This window comes from Pestalotiopsis fici (assembly GCF_000516985.1).
Source record: "Pestalotiopsis fici W106-1 unplaced genomic scaffold PFICI_Scf_9, whole genome shotgun sequence".
Lineage (NCBI taxonomy): Eukaryota > Fungi > Ascomycota > Sordariomycetes > Amphisphaeriales > Sporocadaceae > Pestalotiopsis > Pestalotiopsis fici.
In genome coordinates this window covers 1,505,343-1,523,747 of record NW_006917099.1, presented here as the reverse complement: position 1 = coordinate 1,523,747, position 18,405 = coordinate 1,505,343, and the positions used below count along the sequence as shown (strand labels likewise).

General features: G+C 45.2%; 7 protein-coding genes across 7 annotated transcripts; 4 read left to right on the top strand and 3 right to left on the bottom strand.

Moving 5' to 3' along the window:
- Nucleotides 1-114: 114 nt before the first annotated feature.
- On the top strand, nt 115-1,406 carry PFICI_11874 (uncharacterized protein; the record flags this gene model as incomplete). The annotated part of the gene is made up of 3 exons (XM_007840455.1): nt 115-407; nt 457-778; nt 834-1,406. 3 exons carry the CDS (start codon nt 115-117, stop codon nt 1,404-1,406), a joined length of 1,188 nt encoding a protein of 395 aa, XP_007838646.1.
- Nucleotides 1,407-1,888: 482 nt separating this feature from the next.
- PFICI_11873 (uncharacterized protein) lies at nt 1,889-3,929 on the bottom strand (the record flags this gene model as incomplete). The annotated part of the gene is made up of 2 exons (XM_007840454.1): nt 1,889-3,507; nt 3,566-3,929. 2 exons carry the CDS (start codon nt 3,927-3,929, stop codon nt 1,889-1,891), a joined length of 1,983 nt encoding a protein of 660 aa, XP_007838645.1.
- A 1,521-nt stretch (nt 3,930-5,450) lies between these two features.
- On the bottom strand, nt 5,451-7,479 carry PFICI_11872 (uncharacterized protein; the record flags this gene model as incomplete). Its single annotated transcript, XM_007840453.1, has 8 exons — nt 5,451-5,570; nt 5,637-6,132; nt 6,207-6,264; nt 6,337-6,394; nt 6,444-6,666; nt 6,727-6,851; nt 6,919-7,103; nt 7,167-7,479. 8 exons carry the CDS (start codon nt 7,477-7,479, stop codon nt 5,451-5,453), a joined length of 1,578 nt encoding a protein of 525 aa, XP_007838644.1.
- Nucleotides 7,480-7,933: 454 nt separating this feature from the next.
- Nucleotides 7,934-9,012, bottom strand: PFICI_11871 (uncharacterized protein; the record flags this gene model as incomplete). The annotated part of the gene is made up of 2 exons (XM_007840452.1): nt 7,934-8,145; nt 8,220-9,012. 2 exons carry the CDS (start codon nt 9,010-9,012, stop codon nt 7,934-7,936), a joined length of 1,005 nt encoding a protein of 334 aa, XP_007838643.1.
- A 1,133-nt stretch (nt 9,013-10,145) lies between these two features.
- On the top strand, nt 10,146-11,809 carry PFICI_11870 (uncharacterized protein; the record flags this gene model as incomplete). Its single annotated transcript, XM_007840451.1, has 5 exons — nt 10,146-10,267; nt 10,325-10,659; nt 10,722-10,783; nt 10,842-10,932; nt 10,995-11,809. The coding sequence occupies 5 exons, from the start codon at nt 10,146-10,148 to the stop codon at nt 11,807-11,809; spliced, it is 1,425 nt and encodes a 474-aa protein (XP_007838642.1).
- A 285-nt stretch (nt 11,810-12,094) lies between these two features.
- Nucleotides 12,095-13,216, top strand: PFICI_11869 (uncharacterized protein; the record flags this gene model as incomplete). Its single annotated transcript, XM_007840450.1, has 1 exon — nt 12,095-13,216. The coding sequence occupies one exon, from the start codon at nt 12,095-12,097 to the stop codon at nt 13,214-13,216; it is 1,122 nt and encodes a 373-aa protein (XP_007838641.1).
- A 418-nt stretch (nt 13,217-13,634) lies between these two features.
- Nucleotides 13,635-14,486, top strand: PFICI_11868 (uncharacterized protein; the record flags this gene model as incomplete). Its single annotated transcript, XM_007840449.1, has 3 exons — nt 13,635-13,708; nt 13,773-14,208; nt 14,265-14,486. 3 exons carry the CDS (start codon nt 13,635-13,637, stop codon nt 14,484-14,486), a joined length of 732 nt encoding a protein of 243 aa, XP_007838640.1.
- Between the last annotated feature and the right edge of the window lie 3,919 nt (nt 14,487-18,405).

Genomic DNA, 18,405 nt, shown 5'->3' with positions numbered 1-18,405 from the left:
AGGCTTCAAGGCATGGGAAACAACAAACGGACGGACATTTCTGCAGATCTCACCTTCTCCAGACCATAACGTTACCACTTCATTTCCCTCCCAACGCAACGTTTTGCACGTACAATGTCTCTCGGGGATGAGCAGATACAGCTGGACTCGCTTGCTGGCGACGCAGCTACCACAGGGCATACCCCTCATAGTGTACTTGTTGAGGGCTCTCCGAAGGTTCCTGCATCGAAGCCAGCCATGACACGCTACCCCCCAAGCTTCTGGCTCGCTTTCCTAGGCCTGTGCTGTACAGGCCTTGTGTCGGCCCTAGACGGATCAATCGTTGCCACGGCCCTTCCGAGCATCGTTGCCTCCTTGCAAGGTGGCGATGATTACGTTTGGGTGGTGAATGTTTACTTTCTGACTAGGTAGGCCTTTTATCCCAATGCCAAGGATATAAACTAACAATGACTTGAGTGCTGCATTGCAACCGCTGTATGGCCAACTGGCAGATTTATGGGGTCGTCGCTATGTCATGATTGGAGCCACGGTCATATTTCTCTTGGGGAGCGGCCTTTGTGGCGGCTCGACCTCAATGAGCATGCTCATCTGGTCGCGAGCTGTCCAAGGTATCGGAGCTGGGGGTATCAACATGCTCATTGACATGATCATCTGCGATCTTGTTCCCATGCGCGAGCGCGGAAACTTTATTGGCTTGCTCTTTCTCTTCGTCAGCCTGGGCGCTACCATAGGCCCATTTGTCGGCGGTATCTTGACGGATCGCGTCACCTGGAGATGGGTAAGTCATGTCTTGCCCCCCTTGTCGCGTCGGGCCCAACTCATGGTCTTGGAAGGTATTCTACATCAACCTTCCTTTTGGAGCTTTAGCCTTGATCCTGCTCGTTTTATTTCTCCAGGTTCAATGGAAGAAGGATCTCTCGACGTGGGAAAGGATTAAACGTGTCGATGTCGTTGGAAATTTGATCCTGATCGCATCGACATTCGCTATCCTCTGGGCTCTGACGTATGGTGGCACGCGTTATACATGGCAGCAGGGCAACGTTCTGGCACCTCTTGTCACCGGACTCATCGGGCTTATCATTGCCTTTCTCTGGGAAATGTCACCATGGTGCAAGTATCCAGTAATGCCACCCCTCCATTTCAAGAATCAAACTTCCGCTGCGGCTTTCTTCATCTCATTCATGAGCATGCTTCTCGCGTTCTGGATCAACTTCTTTTATCCAATTTACTTGCAAGCGGTGCTGGGAAACTCAGCAGCGATTGCGGGAGTCAATACGCTACCTCGTGCCATCTTTTTCCCGCTTTTCGCAGCAGTTGGTGGTGTAATTGTAACAAAGACTGGACGGTACAAGCCTACCCATATCGTGGCCACTGGCTTAATGCCCCTCGTCATGGGCCTTAGCTGAACTCTGGACCAAAACTCGTCCAAGGCTGAATGGATCTTTTACCAAATCTTTGCTGGGATTGGGGGCGGTGCCATCATCTCGACTATGCTACATGCTGTCCAGGCTGCACTTCCAGAAAGTCAAGTCGCAACAAGCACTGGAACGTGGTCATTTGTTCGATCCTTAGGGACCATCTGGGGCGTTGCCATCCATGATACAAATTGACTAGGTCTATTTTCTTGATTGGCAATGTCAAGGACCGTTCAAGGAACATATTTCTGGCTCCGGAGTTGATGTGTTTTATTTTTCGAAGGAATATGTCTGTCAGATTGAAAGTCTATTGATAACTCCTCCATATGACATGACATGAGCTCGTTTACTAGGCTGCTGCCAATCATTCCATGTCCCTAGGGCCCGCTGCTGCGGCCGAGACACATGATTCTTGAGTACTAGGTAATCATCGCTTCCAAATCTCTGGTCTCATCTCGATCACCCAGTCCCAACTATATCAATACAAAGTCCTTTCTAATGGCCTTTTCGACACATGAAGTGCTGTGAAGCATCATGAGTCCCGCTCGGGAATAAGTGTCTGGATCTCCAGATTTTCGAACCAAGAGAAGCCCGAAATACCTGTTTGGAGAGTCGCAAGATGAATCATCCTGCCCGTACTTTTCTGCTCGGAGAAGCACGCAGCCAGCCAAGGCATTGCCGGTTTTGACTTGGTTGAGGTACCAAACCATGTCATCAACTACTGCTCCACCAACTATTTGACCATCAACCTTAATCATTAGCATATTTGTCAAGGAGGAACACAAGAATGCAGCTACATGGTTTATGCCTATGTGTAGGTGCAAATTCCGTCGTAATGTGTCGTCGTCCAGCGGGGTTTGGATGGCGTCAATATTGGTGAGTATCGGGCATAGCCGTACCTTGAGCTCTCCGTCCGTACCTGGATCGAATGATTGGCAATAAACACCACGAGGCTCTTCAGCGCCAGATTCGTCGTAAATATAAAACCGTCTACGACCGTAAGTGGATGCCCAAGACCAGGTCGGCCTATCCGCCAATTCCGCCGGCCGCTCTACCGGGCCACACCACAGAAGCTGATCAGGCATGTCTCCGGTCCAGCAACCGTGATAATACTTGTCTCCCCGATTGGCAGCAGCTCGGCTAGCGATTCCTTCCAAGGCCGGTAGGTTGTCCGTGAGAACCGTTAGCCTACCAGACTGGAAATGTTTGAGAAGTAGCGACCAGTCTCCAGTTTCTCGCCATTGGACTTGATGATCAACGAATGATTTGGCGTCATGGCGCCAGCAAGTACTTTCATACTGGCGACAACACCACCAGATGCCATCTTTTGCGAAGTAAATGCTTCGGCGCGCCAAGCACCTCTCTTGGATTGTCCAGGCGCGAGTTTTCAGAGGCGCAAACAGTTCCATCGAGGTCGACCTGTGTGCATTTGCAACTCCCCAGATGCTTCCCGCCTCAACGCCTCCCTTGATATATGGCAGTTCCGCCCATGTTAGCTCGGGCTCGCGATACTCCTCGGTGTCGGGCTCGCGATACTCATCGGTGTTTACATCCATGAATAATCCTGCCACAGAATTCTCGGCGGCTGCGGCAACCAAGACAATCTCGGCAAACTCATAGACCGCACCCATCTTACCGGCTTCCGACTTCCAGTCCTGAACATCGCCTTGCAGAATGCAAAGACTGTCGATCCAGATGTGGTGTAACCCAAGTTCGCGGGTAACCTTCACGGCGTCAAAGAACGTTTTGGGTAGATCCGACATCTGAATACCCGCAAGGCGCTGACCTAAGTTCTCTCTAGTCGTTTTCAAGGGCACGTCGCCGCCCCAGCAATAGCTCAATGCGGCCCAGCGTCCCATCGTCCCTCGGGTCTCCACAAGTCTCAAACAGTCATTTTCTGTATCAATCTCTAGAATCCTCGTCGGCAATGGATGTTCAAGACCAATCATGTCGCCCGCCATCGTGTATTCGCACTGCGAATGTTGCTTCTGACATCTTGTGAACCATTCTCTGCACTTCACGAACGACTCGGGTGTTCCTGTATTGTGTAGAAAAGTTCCACTAACATCGCCCCGGCCATATGCTTGACTTGCTAAAACGCATAAGGGTCAGTGAGAGCTTGTTGCCCATATTTAGCTGCCACGACTCACAGGCGTCGGCCACGAGATGAATTCCAGCGCCACTATAACCTCCCAGGCTGATCAAGCCAATTCCCTTGTTCCCAGGAAGCTGCGCATCCGGGGCGATTCTGATGTGAGGCTCGAAATTCTTTGCGTCATCATGCGTCCAACGCCCAGGCATGCCCGAAGCTTTGAATAATCGGCACAAGTTACACGACTCGAATAGGGTTAAACAATTGACCAGCTCTTGTGCACCCTCGTTTTGGCTGGGTTTGGTCACGCCAAACTTCGTCACCCTATACATGCCGCGCTCATCCCAGGTCACGTCGGAATAAGTTTCGTCATCGAAGAGTTTTTCCAATATGCCGTAACAAACGCTGCAGACTTGAGACATCTTTCATTAAAACAATGTATCAACGCAAAACGACGAGAAGGATCGAATTGATTATGGGAACAGGCCGAGAGATGTTGAGTTTAGTAAGTAAACAACTCCAACTTGTGGAAGAGGGAAGGAGTTGCTTTTGTAGGACTATGATGACTGTTTGTCGCTCCGAAGTAACCACACCGCATATCACTACTCTGGAAGTGGCAAGATGCGTCTCACCCTCCCCTGTAACTGGTCAGCATCGGTCAGACTTCTTTTTCAGCTTCTTGTTCACGTTTACCCTTTGCGCGCATTTAAATCAATCCTGCCACACTGCTAGGACATGCGCACAGGGTAAAAAAAAAAAAAAACTAAGTTTTTGACCAAAAAGACAAAATAATACAACACCGGGGATTTCCCAGTCGTCATCAACCTGAGTACTGATCCGGCGGTCACAGGATATGTCTACCTGACAAAAATGGACGGTTTTCTCGGCAGCCTGTGGCATGCTACCATAACGTGTAGCTCCTTTACCGGGCTAGAGAGTGGGGTTAGCTTTCCATCTATAACGCTGCGCATTTTAGCGGAGCAACACTCTTGGCATTTCAGAAGAAGGCAGAAAGATTGGTAGATGTTGGTGGGGGGAAACAGATGAGATTCTCGATGAGGTGGACGCCCCCATGGAAAGGCTTCTCCAACCTTAGAGGCCCAGACTGTATGTTATTGAGATGAGAGCCAGCGAGCTTCCGAGTTTTGGCCATTGGAGGAGTCGTAGGATGCCCACCAGGTCACGTGTGCTGCATAACGTGCCTTGGCCTTCATGTCGCTAATGGTAATGGGCGTCGCAATGTGTCTTCAATACTAACAAGGCCTCGTAACGACAAAAAGATGGATAAGGACATACAACACCGGGGATTCCCAGCCGTCGGGATGCCGAGTTCTCTAGTGCCTATGGCCGTATATGCTGGTAATGCAAACAGTCACATGTCATATCGGACAGCAAAGTAATAATGGTTATCATTAACAAGGTCAAGGACTGTTTACCCGTCACACGATCTGATTTCAAAGCACCTTGCTTACCCTCATTTCAAGCGGTCCCCAAGCTTAAGTGCTCAACGCGGGAGCAGCCGACGAGGTAGCATCCAAGGACGGAAAGACTGCTATTTCAAGCTGGCCGTTTGGTTGGGAGAGTCTTGCTGATGTAGTTCAATGGTCGCTTTGCGTAAAGAGCTAGTCACGTAGGGCGTTGGCTTCGAATGGTAGATATGTGGACTTGATTATGCGAAATAAGAACTGCCGACGCATCGCCGTCCACGACCGTACAATTCAATCCAATGAATCGTCCTTGTACCTCGGCTGCCTCAATCTTCTGCCAAGTATAGCATCCTGATGTGCAAATGATCATCATTGACGAGAAGACATGGTCCCGAAATCCACACTTTTGGAGAGAAATAGTGCGCAGGGAAAATACATTGCTCTCAACCACTATGAGGTTTGCTTTCAGAGACATTAGACCTGGACAACATCGACCACGAACCTATCTAGGTACTATTAAATAGCACCATCGTTTGCCCGGCGTGAAAGTCGAAGCCTGAGACCAGAATAGTTCCAATTCAGGAATGCTTTTCCAGAACCGGGATCGATCAAATCCACATCAAAGTGATGAAAGAGCTAACTCAAGGTGTCAATTGTCAGTCGAGCATGGTACGGGGCAAGACTTTTCGTAGGACTTCTCACCTGCACAATGGCTTTGCACGTAAGAAAGTGGCTCAAGCGCTGACCAATGCAGTGCCGAGGCCCATAACCAAATACGAAATCGTACCGCGCAGCCTTGGCTACCCACTCCTCCGAAGCTTCGCTGTAACGTTCGGGACGAAACGAGTGCACATCGGGCCCGTAGAGGTCGCGGTTGCGACTGAGTACATATGGCGAGCAGGCCACCTCCACGCCGGGAGGTACGAACCGGCCACACAGTTCGACACCATCTGGGCCGTCGACCCAGCGTGGCAGGAAACTCACAATGGGCGGATCGTGGCGAAGCGACTCGCGGATGCAGGCCGACAGATACGGCATCTGGGAGTTGATGTGTGCAAATCGGATCTGGTCGATGCCGCCGTTTCTCCTGACCGTATCGTCAATCTCCCGGCGGAGCCGAGCAAGACAAGGCGGATGCTGTAGTAGATTGCGGATGAGACAACGGATACCATGGCCAGTGGTGTCGCTTGCGCCAAGACTAATAGTGTGGATTTATGAGTATATATCTTGAGAAGATTCTGATGGAAGAAGGTATTACACAACAAAAAGAACATCTTCTTTGAGCTCTTCATGGCTGAACGCATCGTTGTGCATATTATCAAGAAGTACCCTGTCATCATAAGTTGTCAGCACGCAATTATAATTACAGTGTTGGAATATCTCATAACTTGCCTATCAAGACCTATGCGTAAGTCCTTGTCCTTTGTATTCAGTCGTTCTTGATAAAGCTGGTCCCTAAGCTGGAGAATCATATTAGCGAGAAAACATTCTCCAAGCAGTAAGTCTTACCAAAAGGACATTTCCGAGACCAGAGCCGTCACCGGCTGTCGGTACTAAGAACCTGCCAAATGACCTGAGGAGGAACATCTTGAGTCTGGGGAGCCTCGCCAAGGCATGAATCGTTGGGCCGTTGGCGCGGGTATCCGCCAGTATACTGTTCTTGTCGCCATGTTCGATAAAGCCCATCTCTTGCCCAAAGAAGGTCTTGGTGACGACGTCCAGGGCTAGAAAGCTTTGTACCGAGTAAGCCAGGTTTAGAATTAATCATGCAGTGCATTGTGTTGGAACATACTTTCCCCAGTCCGAAAAGTCAAAGATGTTGCCATTGGTGGCAAATTGAGCACTCAATGCATCGATCCATTTTGTAACAAAGACATCCACGAGCTCCTCGTTATCGAAGATTGCCTTTGGGGAGAACTGAGAATCACTAGAGTCAACCCAAAAGGTCTAAAGTGGTTTTATATCTTTTGAAGGGGTTGGTTACTGCAGAGTCTATCCGGTGTCGTTTCGCCCGATGCTTTTGCCAATCGCTCTCTTCAACCATGCCCTTGACATCACTCGGTGAATGGTTGTAATGCCGGGTCTTATTAGCACGTAGATGGTATATCTTTGGCAGCATGGTTGGATCATTGATGAGCAGCAGGTTGGGTTGCCACCGCACGAGAGGACCTAGCCATGAAATAATTGAGATTCGGGTTCAAAACCATCTTTTAGCTAGCGCATTAATCATACCATACTTGTCGTGTGCTTGTAATAGCCACTCATGTTCACGACCTGTGAGCACTATCCAGACCGAGTATATGCGGCTCCATGCTGCGAGACGAGGTCCAGGGAAAGATGACAGGCTATCGTAACTCTTCCATATAGTGGCAGTAATAGATAGTGATAAAATCAGAAGAGAGGCGGCGACCAAAGGGTCTCTGAGGTTGAGATCGCTGACCCAAGCCTGGAGTTGTCCCATCGTCGTTGTCGGACAATTTGCGAAAGGACTTTGTACAACAGTTACACGAGACCAGTTAGAGTCCATGCCCATTCCCCAAGACATGGCAGCGATTTCTTAAGTACATACCTATTCACTTGTACTTGAACCAAAGTACCTTGGTATTGTGCCACTCAATGGAGGGGTGGGTGACATGGGAGATATCCGATCTGGGCCATGGTGGGGCACGGCACAGCGCAAGACATGACACGACACTCATGTACACCTACCTGTATGTATACCATAGCACTAGTGGATAGCCAAGTACCTAAAGGCAGATAGATACCTACATGGGGCATTTCGGTGCCATGGACCAACAACCCTGTTTGTCATTTTACTCATTTGGCCATATTACATATGCAGTTGGTCGTTTCCCCACGTTACCACCACTCAAGATCGTACAACTTGTAGTGCACAGCGCTCGGGCGTCTTGCCTTTATTAAGGTTGTTTACAATACAAGCTACCTACCTGTATGACCCTTATGCCACACAGGCGTCACCAGGCCCTGAATAGATGCAGTTACAATAGCCTCGCGTCCTTTGCCTCAAGGCCTGTCCACTGTACGCTCTTTGACCAAAGCGCCTCTTGAGCTTCTTCGTCTTGGCTGTCCTTGGATCCGGAATCCGGCTTGAGTAGCGTAAAGTACCCACGCTCGCCAGGGTTGGCCTCGCCCGTGGCTAGTTTGGCAGTGTCGCGGCCCGCTTCAGCGACGGTGCGCGCGGTTGGGTCCACTATTTGTGTATAAGATTAGCATTTGCTTGTGTGCATCTATCTTCTGCATCATGAACACCAAAAGTCGACTTACTCATGCTCAACAACGGCCTCAAGGGCCGTAGCACAAACTTGGACAAGATGATTAATTTGCGCGGGGTGTTGACCGTTAGAGCGCGTGAGTCTGCCAAGTTGCCTGGGTTTGTCACTACCACGGTAATGTTTGCCAGCTGGGCGTCCTTCTGGAGGCGTCGGTTCAGCGCGTGTGTGAACATGACAAGGGCCAATTTGGCGTTGGCATAACGATGGAAGCCGTGGCCGAGTGCGTCAATTGACGGATCATCCGGAGATGGCTTGACAAGCAAGTCGAGGGCGGCGGCATCGGCGGGGATCGAAGGCGGGATCTTCTCGAGGCCATTCTTGCCCGGCTCGTGGCCGTCGCTGGTATACAGGACGACTCGGCCGCCACTTTCCTGGAAACTGCCAAGCAAGCGTAGTACGAGGGAAAAGTGTGACAAGTAGGTGACTTGGAACGTCTTGTCGTAGCCGTCGCCAGTCAGCTCCGCTGGGCCGACTAGATTCCAGTAATAGGCGGTGCCGACGATACTGGAGAGCTTGGGGAGCGTTCCTTGGGCAATCTCATTTGCGATACTGCCAGCAAAGTCGGATACCGCTTGAAGGTGGCCAAGGTCGAGGGCTCTGATTGAGACGCGAGCTTCGGGGAACTTTGCAACGGCGTCACGCAGGGCCTTTGTGTTGACGTCGCCATCGCTGGCATCGCGGACGGTGAGTACAAGCGCCACCTTTGGCGAATGCTGCAAAATGTATTCCACAGCGGGAATAGCCAGCGAGCCGTTGGCCCCGGTCATGAGAATTGTGCTCTCCATGGCAAGTGAAGTAATTTACTGATGTTCAAGATTGAGTCTTGCAACAGAACCACCAAGGAAATGGAACGCAAAGGGGAAACTTGGGTCATCGGGTGAAGTCAGTCTCCAAGGGAAGAAGGGTATTCGACACTGCCGGTGGTGAGCGCCGGCGTCAGGCGTTGCGAGACGACGTTGCACAGGGCTGGGGAGCCTGCCTGGACCCCCCTTTGCAGCCCATGGCTTATGTTGGACGTGTCGCCCGCTAAGCACTCTACCCCCGGGAGGAAGCCTAGGGCCAGTGGGGGCGGGCTGATAAGTCCCTTGCTCATGCGGGGGGCCAGTTGGGTACCGTCTTACATGCAGACGGTATATCGTAGATGCAGGAATGAGGCAACTACTGTCGCTTTTCAATTTCTTTGTTCCCGACTTGTTTCATTTTTGGTAATGTTGAGCCGTGGTGCCGAGGACCAGTGCGATGCAATGCTACGTACACTGCAGTCTTTAGCGGCAATCCACTCAAGTCGTACGTGATGCACATCTCGTTACTCTTCCTGCGTGCGCACTCAGACTGGGCTCAAAATAGATTTGGCAAACGTCGTCTTGTCCCGTTTAGACCGAACCGCATCGAATGGTAGCGATAGGGCATACCAATTGCTCAACTCGGTCCCGTTCTGACTCCTTAGGGGACTGTTCTTTATACTGACCTACCCGATAGGAATGTTCTTGGTGTCCTAGACAAAATTCTTCAGCACAGCTTACCAGGGGATTCCACCCCTGCATTAGTCAGTCAGGTCATAGTGAGGACTTGCAAAATTCTGCACGCAATCATTTACTGGATCACAGGGATTCGGTTCCTGAACTGCGGTCTATTGTTAGTTGTCATCAAGTTGACCGTCAAGGCAGAATAGCCACATAACGGCTTACAGTTGAAATGTCTCTATTCCGTAGGGTACAAACGCAGACATGGCTCGGGTTGCGTCTTTGCGTCAGCCATGGTTTTTATGCCAGCTGATTGACCCACTCTATGAAATATGTATATATAAGTGTTCTATCATGGAGTCAAGGGAGGCGAATAGAAATTAAAAAAAAAAATGAAGAAAAAATCGTCAGAAATGTATTCTGCACGTCCATTTATAACGGCAATTGCGCTATTCATGAGCACCGCGTGCGCTCAAAGCGACGTGGAAGGCACTTGTAGCAAACTAGCATCTCTCGTGTCGACTGTTTCTTCCTCTCCGGGCAACACCAGCTATGTGGAACTTGCCCATGAGAACTGGTTGGTTCACCGTACCCCTAATGTACAAGATATCGCGTGCTGAGAAATATGGCAAAGGTCTGCTACTGCATGGGCGAGTCCCTCGTGTATTGTACAGCCCGCATCCGAGGAAGATGTCCAGACAGTTGTCGACTTGCTGGTGTCTGAACAAGTTCCCTTTGCTATCCGCTCAGGTGGCCACAGTCCTTCCCCAGGGGCTGCAAATATCGACAACGGCGTGCTGATCGACACATCTTCCCTTACGCATGTCACTTATGATGCGACAACTTCCACAGTCACAGTGGGCTCAGGCAACAGATGGGGCGATGTCTACAACGCTCTCGACGAGTACAACGTCACGGCTGTTGGTGGAAGGGTCTTGGATGTCGGAGTCAGCGGGTTTCTCCTGCAGAGTAAGATCCATTACCTTGTCGTTCTTATGCGAGGCCTGTCTCCTGACGCTATTGAAACCTAGGCGGCCTTTCTTACCTGTCGGATCTCTATGGACTTGGTTGCGATAATGTGATAGAACATCGAGTCAGTTATCCTTTTACCTGTATCAAGGCTCCTTGACATTGTACTGATTCAGCCGTAGATTGTATTGGCAAATGGATCCCTCGTTACGGCAAGCGCCGATCAAAACCCAGACTTACATTGGGCGCTCAAAGGCGGCGCCAACAATTTTGGTTAGTGGAATGCATGCTTCAGGCTGAGTGATGCTCTAGCTAACAAGTATCATCACGAGCAGGAATCGTCACCTCTTTCAAGCTCAACACTTACCCCATCCACGAGGTATGGGGTGGCTTCAAGTTTTACGACATTGAACAGCTCCCCGCACTCTACGCAGCCATGGCTGAGTACCAAGCAACTCCAAACAAAGATCCTTACGCCAATGTCATGTTGCAAGCCTTTACGACCAACGTCAGCACCGGAGCTGTGCTTGACATTGTATACCTTAAACCAGAGATGGATCCTGAGGCGTTTGCACCATTTTACTCCATCCCCACAACCAGCGATAGTACAGGCATTCAGACGCTCACTGAGATGCTAGCGAATCAATATGTGCCTGACATTCCTCGTATTGATTGGTTCGCCACGAGTTTTCTGCCCGACGCCGAGTTGTACGGAACCATTAACAATCTAACCACGTCGGAAGCCAATTTGGCGCCTATAAAGTCCCTCATTGCAGGTTCCATGGCTATTGGTCTGCAACCCATCTCAGCCAGCCTTGTTCTCGCGGGTCAAGAACGAGGAGGCAATGTCTTTGGGCTTCCGACAGTCAACCATACTTGGTTCGTGCTGGACGCGGGCTGGTGGGAGGCTTCCGATGACGCTGCTGGGCACAATGCCACGCTTGCCATCCGAGATTCCATTTGGGACGCGGCCACGGAGAGAGACCTCGGAGTGGAGTACCTATTCTCGAATGACGCAAGTTACAGTCAGCCAGTTCTGCAGAGCTACGGCTCGGCAAATGTAGCAAAGATGAAGGACGTGCAGCAACGCTACGACCCCGATTTCGTTTTTCAAAAATTGGTACCAGGTGGATTCAAACTAGGCATCTAGAGGGGAAAGCAATTGGTCGTTAAACAGGTGCATATCCCGCAGGGGTCATATCTGCCAAGGTTTATAGGATAAGCGACGGGTCGGTGTCATAGTACAGCTTAGGTAAAGACTGTGCATATGTAACCTTGGTATACCTCGGCAGCGCGCTTCCGACTTTCCGTCAAAGATCAATATATGTACATATATATTCACCCGCCTACCTACCCATGGGAATTATTGTTATTTATGTTACACGTACCGCTTTGCCAGATAAAAGCACGCAAATCCTTTACCGGCTTTTGTACGATGGCGGCCGGTTCTCAGGCAGTAACCAATACTGAAAAGTGCGCAGCACATAAAAAGACTACCACGACTGCGCTTTCACAGCAATATGGAGGCAAACACACCGGCCGCTGGGTGTCGAGACTCCCAGAGTCCTGGATTCCCTACGTGCAGCTGGCTCGGCTGAGCCCCCCGGCCGGGTTGGCACTGATATATTTCCCACACCTCTTTGGCGCGCTGCTGGCAGCTATCCTGAAGGACGCTCCTCCCATGGAGCTTCTGCGGGCGTGCATGGTCCTGTTGCCCTGGAGTCTCTTCTTCTCCAACGCAGCGCACGCCTGGAACGACTTGGCCGACGCCCCGCTTGATGCGCTGGTCGCGCGGACCCAGCAGCGTCCCATCCCCCGGGGCGCCGTGTCCAGCCGCGGCGCCGCCATTTTTGCGGCTTCCCAGGCGATACTCGGCGTTGCCGTATTGCGTCTCGGCATACCCGGCCGCGCCGCGGAATCAGCTTCGCACTACATTCTGCCAAACGCCTTGGCGACATTGTACTATCCCTATGCCAAGCGCCACACGCATCTGGCCCAGTTCGTGCTGGGATCTTGTCTAGCCTGGGGCGTCATTGTCGGCTGTGTCGCCATGAACTACGAGCCGTTTGCCATTGAGCCCTTTCTGACCATGCCCACCACGGCCAGTCCGGCCTGGTCACCATTCCCATCCGTGCGTGTCTCGCCACCCGTGGTTTATCTCGTGCTTGCCTGCGTTTGCTGGACCGCGATATACGATTCAATCTATGCTCACCAGGATCTGGTCGACGACAAGAGGCTTGGGCTGCGCAGCATGGCTGTGCTGCTGGGTGATCGGTACACCAAGCCCGGGCTGTCCGTCCTACTGTGTGGCCAGCTGGCACTGTTGGTAGCCTGCGGTGCCTCATCGGAGGGAATTTGGCCGTACTATACCATAATTGCTACCAGTGGATGTGCAATTTCTCTGGGATGCATGATTGCATTCGTCAAGCTGAAGGATTCAGGGAGCTGCTGGTGGTGGTTCGGTCACGGGTTCTGGACGGCGGGCTTTTCCATCACTGGCGCGCTAGCCGCCGAGTATTTCGGGCGACGCCTGTCACTGCATCAGCTCTGGCCTTGAAAAGGACGTTGATGTTTTGAAGAATGGAACAGACCGATGTAACCCCCCTCACATAATTCATAAATGCATATCGGTGGGTCAAGCCCTGTCCAGCTTAGCTGCATGGTTACGAAGTCTACAGCTTACATGCGCATATCCCAGCGGCATGGTACATGGGCATGATAAGACTAGCAAATATGCCGTCGGTTATGGATTACGTAGTAAAAGTCTCTAGAAATTGCTGGTAAATGTAGCAATTGGACGATTTCCATACGATGTTTGCGCAGGCGATTGAACAGGATACCCCCTTTCCCCCCTCGATATAGCTCTGGCTGTCTATGCCTTGCTCTCACTTTTCTCGCCCCGCACGACGTCTCGTTCTCTTCAAAACTATGTCTATATTCAACACTTGATCATAATCTGAAAATCCATCATCACAATGACCAGGATTGAAAGGCTCAAGGCCGTCCTGCCCCATGAGCTGCAGGACGACGGTACCTTGAACATCACAGCGTAGGTTTCTCCCGTTTTTGAGGCCAAATACAGCAAAAACAGGCATCTGACAAGAAAAGCTTAGCTTTGAGGGCGCCATAGTCACGCGTGTCCTACAAGCTGAGAAGCAGCGTGCCTTTCACTTTGAGGTCATATTCTATCCCAATCACCCACGGCTGCGCAATGCGCCTTCCAAACCACCCGCGCATTTCCATCCATATCAAGAAGAGTATGTGAGCGTGACTGAGGGGGCCCTGACCGTCGAGGTCGAGGGCGTCGAGCACATTGTAAGGCCTGGCGACCCGGAATTCGTATTGCGGCGCGGCGTGAACCATCGCCTCTATCCCACCACCACCAGTGATACTGCCCAAAACCAGACTGAGAGAGTACGTTGCAACTTGTCTGCCGAAGGGACACCAAACGCTTTTGCGCTAGATTTGGTCTTTTTCGAGAACTGGTACGCGTACCAGGAGCAGATTGTTGTGCACGGGGCCAGGTTGGACCTAATTCAAGTCATGAGTGTAAGTGCTCCACTATTCTTACCCATCTCAACTCATTCTAAATCACTTTTATCTAGATGTTTGATGGCGGAGACTCGTACTTGAGCCTGCCTTGGTGGGTGCCCTTTCGCTCCTTGGTCGCTCGCACACTGGGTATCGTCGTCGGCAGGTGGTTGGGGGGTTTGCTAGGGTATCAACCTTTTTACGAGGAGTGGACAACGGATTGGGATCTTGCCTGCGCGAAAATGGAGACGTCCATGTTTCAAACCCGATTTTCCGACAAGAGAAAAACTGTCTAGGCAGCTGTTAGACAGACAGATATCCGATCGATAGCCGACATGCTGTCCTTCAAAAGCTGCACAGTAAGCAGGCTTTGTGAGACGGTTGGGGTAAAGGGAGCAAGAGGGGTTTTGGGGGCCGATCTGATTTGACGATCATATCATTACACACATCTTTGCCGTTCCCTAGATGTAGTATCCTATCTTTTGCTGCAGTATGGCGGCGAGGGTCTGAATTAGGTACTGCACAGCGAGGATTTTGCCTAAACTGGTGCCCACGCCAGATCCTCGTCAGAAGAATCAGTAGCTAGGTGCAACTTGACAATCATCACCGTTCGGTGCCGCAATCTCGCCTGTACATAGGTAGTAACTTGATGCATCTCTCGGCGGGAGACACGACCAATCATGTCGAGGCGTCAGACGCAGCTGGGATGTTCCTGCAGGACTGCCAGTACAGTCAGAGTTGATTGACTGCCATCATTGGCTAGTATGGTCTACTGCGCCGTTGATACACGTCGGTTGTATGTCTAGTTGTGCGACATGACATGGCAGGGATTGGTATACGTACGAAGCAGCTAAAGCCACTACTGTGTAAGCGTGCGGCGCCGAGGGGGAGGTTTTTCGTGGGCAGGGGTCAAATTTAGTGTGGAGGGGTCAGAATAAAATTTTTACTAAAGGGTCAAAATTAATTGCGCTATAATATTGTATAAATGCATATATAAAATTTATATAGCGCTTATATATATTAATATATATAATTTTAAAATGGTAAATAATATTACGATATTTTAATTTATAGGCATATATTTAAAATATATCGTAAAATTGTAAAAATTTTTATAAAAAATAAGGCTATAGCTGGAGCTTTAGGCAGAAATAAGCTAAACGTTAGCTAAAACCAGCTAGCGGCAGCTTAGCTAGTAATTTGGCTAGCGCGGTTATAATTTTATTTTAAATTGCTTTTACGGCTATTGCTATTTTTTTCTTTTAAAATTAATAATTACGTATAGTAATATAAATATTTTTTTTATTTTTTAGCTATGCGCGTATATATTAAGCCTTTAGTAAAGCGTAGGTTTATTCGTTTTATAAATATATTTTTTATTTACGTTTTATTTATTTTTAATCGCGTTTACGCATATACGTAGGTAAATTTTGCGGTATTCCTCGCGATATTACTGATTTTTTACGTAAAAAGCTGCTATTTAATTAGCTATTACGTACCTGCTAATTTGCGTTATAAAAATAATTTTTTATAAAAAAGCAGGCGCGTTTTAAATAATTAAATTTAATATAAAATATTAAATATACGCTAAAAATATCCGAATAATTAAATAATATAATAAAATAACTTATTTATAGCCTACCTTTTTCGGTAAATTTTATTTTTTTTTTAAATATTTTAAATATATATTAAAAAAATTTAAATAACGCAATTATTCGTATTATTAGTTTTTCGATTAATTACGGTTAGTATTTTAATATAATTTTAAAATTTGCTAAATATTTATTAAATATATATTAAATTAGCTTAAAAATTTTTAGGATTTATTTCGAATAATAATCCCGATTAGCAATTTTTTAATAAATATATTTAAATTATATATTAAATATAAATCCCTAATATATTATATAAAATAAGCTTAGGTTATTATTAATAATTAGCGTTTTTTTATTATTATTTCCGCTAAAAACGTTGGTATATTTTTTATATTTTTATTTTCGATTTAATATATATTAAAAATACAGATTTTTCCCGCTTTAACGACCCCGAAATTTTATTTATTATAAACGCTAAAATATAAATAATCCGATTTTAATATATTTTAAATATATGCTAAAAAATAATAATTATTATATTAATATAAATAATTCCGGTATTATATGCGGTATTATTTTTAGCATTTAGCCCGTTATATATTAAAAATATATTAAAAATTATTACGGTTTATATTAATTTATTTAAAAAAGCTGTGTCGTTATATTTATTTTATTTATTTTAGTATAAGTAAATTTATACGAAATTCGATTTCGTTATAATATATATTAAGGATAATAATCGATAATATTTTAAAATAGAATATTATTTTAGCTAAGCGTATTACCGGCGATAAATAGGTTTTTAAAAAATTATTAATATATACTAAACTAATTTTTTATAACGCTTTAAAATATATTATTTTATATAAATTTTAGCGTAATATTATTTTTATTAATAAACCCGGGTAAATTTCCTTTTTCGGGATATTTTAAGCATATATTTATAATATTTTTAATTATAATCTTACCGGTAATAAAATAAATATATATATTATTATATTTAAATAAATTATATAAATATTTTTAATTTTTATTAAATATATGCTAAATTAATAATTTTAATGCTAATAATTTTATTTTCCGCTAATAATAAAATTTTCGTTTTTACCGCAAAATAAATTTAATATATTTTTAAATTATAATTTAATATAAATAATTTTTATTAATATTTTCCAAAATACTAAAAAATAAAAAAAGGAAAAAATCTAATATAATCTTTAAAAATATTAAATTTATTTTTAATTTATTCCTTTAAATAAATCTATTTTTTAAAGTTTTTTATTTTTCTAAATTTTAAACTTTTAATTTTATTCCTAATTTTTTTATTTAAAATTCGAAAATTACCTCCGAATTTAGCCTTTTTTTTAAATTTTTAAATTCCGAATCCGATTTCGATTTTTTTTCCTTTTTTCCCGAATTTCCGAAATTATTAAACTCTTTTTTCATAGCTCGGAATACTCCGAATATACCTTCGGCTTTATTTCGATTTATAATATTTCCGTTATAGCGTTTATAAAAATTAATATTAATTTATAATTTCCTTTTTAATTTATAAAATTTTTACTATAATTAATATATATTTATAATATTTTTAAATTTAATTTTATATTCCGGCTAACTAAAAGCGTTTTATAAATATATTTATTTATATATTATAAGTATATATTAAATAAATTTTTAGCGTTCGCCTTTAAATTACGATAATAACGAAATTCTTATTAAAAAACGTACCCGTAAATTTGCATAGTTTTAGTATATTTTAAACGTAAACTAATAATATAATTAGCTAAGCTTAAAACCTTTAATACCGGCAAAAAAAAAGCCCGTTATTTTTTCGTTTAAACGTAAATTCGAAATTTCCAAATTATTCTAAATATATTTTTATTATATTTTTAGGCGTTACCCGCTTTACTACTATTTTTGCTAAAGTTTAAATATATTATTATTAAGCGTAATTCGAATATATATTTAATATTATTTATTTATTACGGAATAGGTTTAAATTAAAAATAATATAATTAAAACCGTATAAATAAAGCATATATTTAGCGGATATCCGCGAATTAATAATAAAAATTAGGATAAATTTAATATAATTTTAATATATACCTTTATTATAATTAAATTTATAATTTTTATTTCGTATAAAAAATTATATTATTAAAAATAATAAATAATATTTATTTAAAATATTTTTAATATATATTTTTTATATTTTTAATTTTATTTTATAATTTCCGTTTACGCAATTTTAATTTAAATCGGTTTCGTTATTTTTTTAACTTTCGAATTTTTTTTACGAAAAAAATCGTTTTTATTATTTTTAAAGCGTCGATAATTAGGTATTAGCGTAATTAAAAAAAAAAAGCGTATATTTGGATTATACCGAAAAAATATTTATATATTTTATAAATTATTTTAAAAAAATATAGGATTTATTTTTCGATTATTCGGCGCTAATATCCCGTTTAAATCTACCCGTTTAACGTCGTAAAGATTATATAAATTAAAAACCCATTTATTATTTTTTTATCGTCGAACAGCCTATTTTTATAATATACGCTGCTAACGCTAAATACCGTTATTAATCCGAATTTAATTTAATTAAATTTAAACGCTT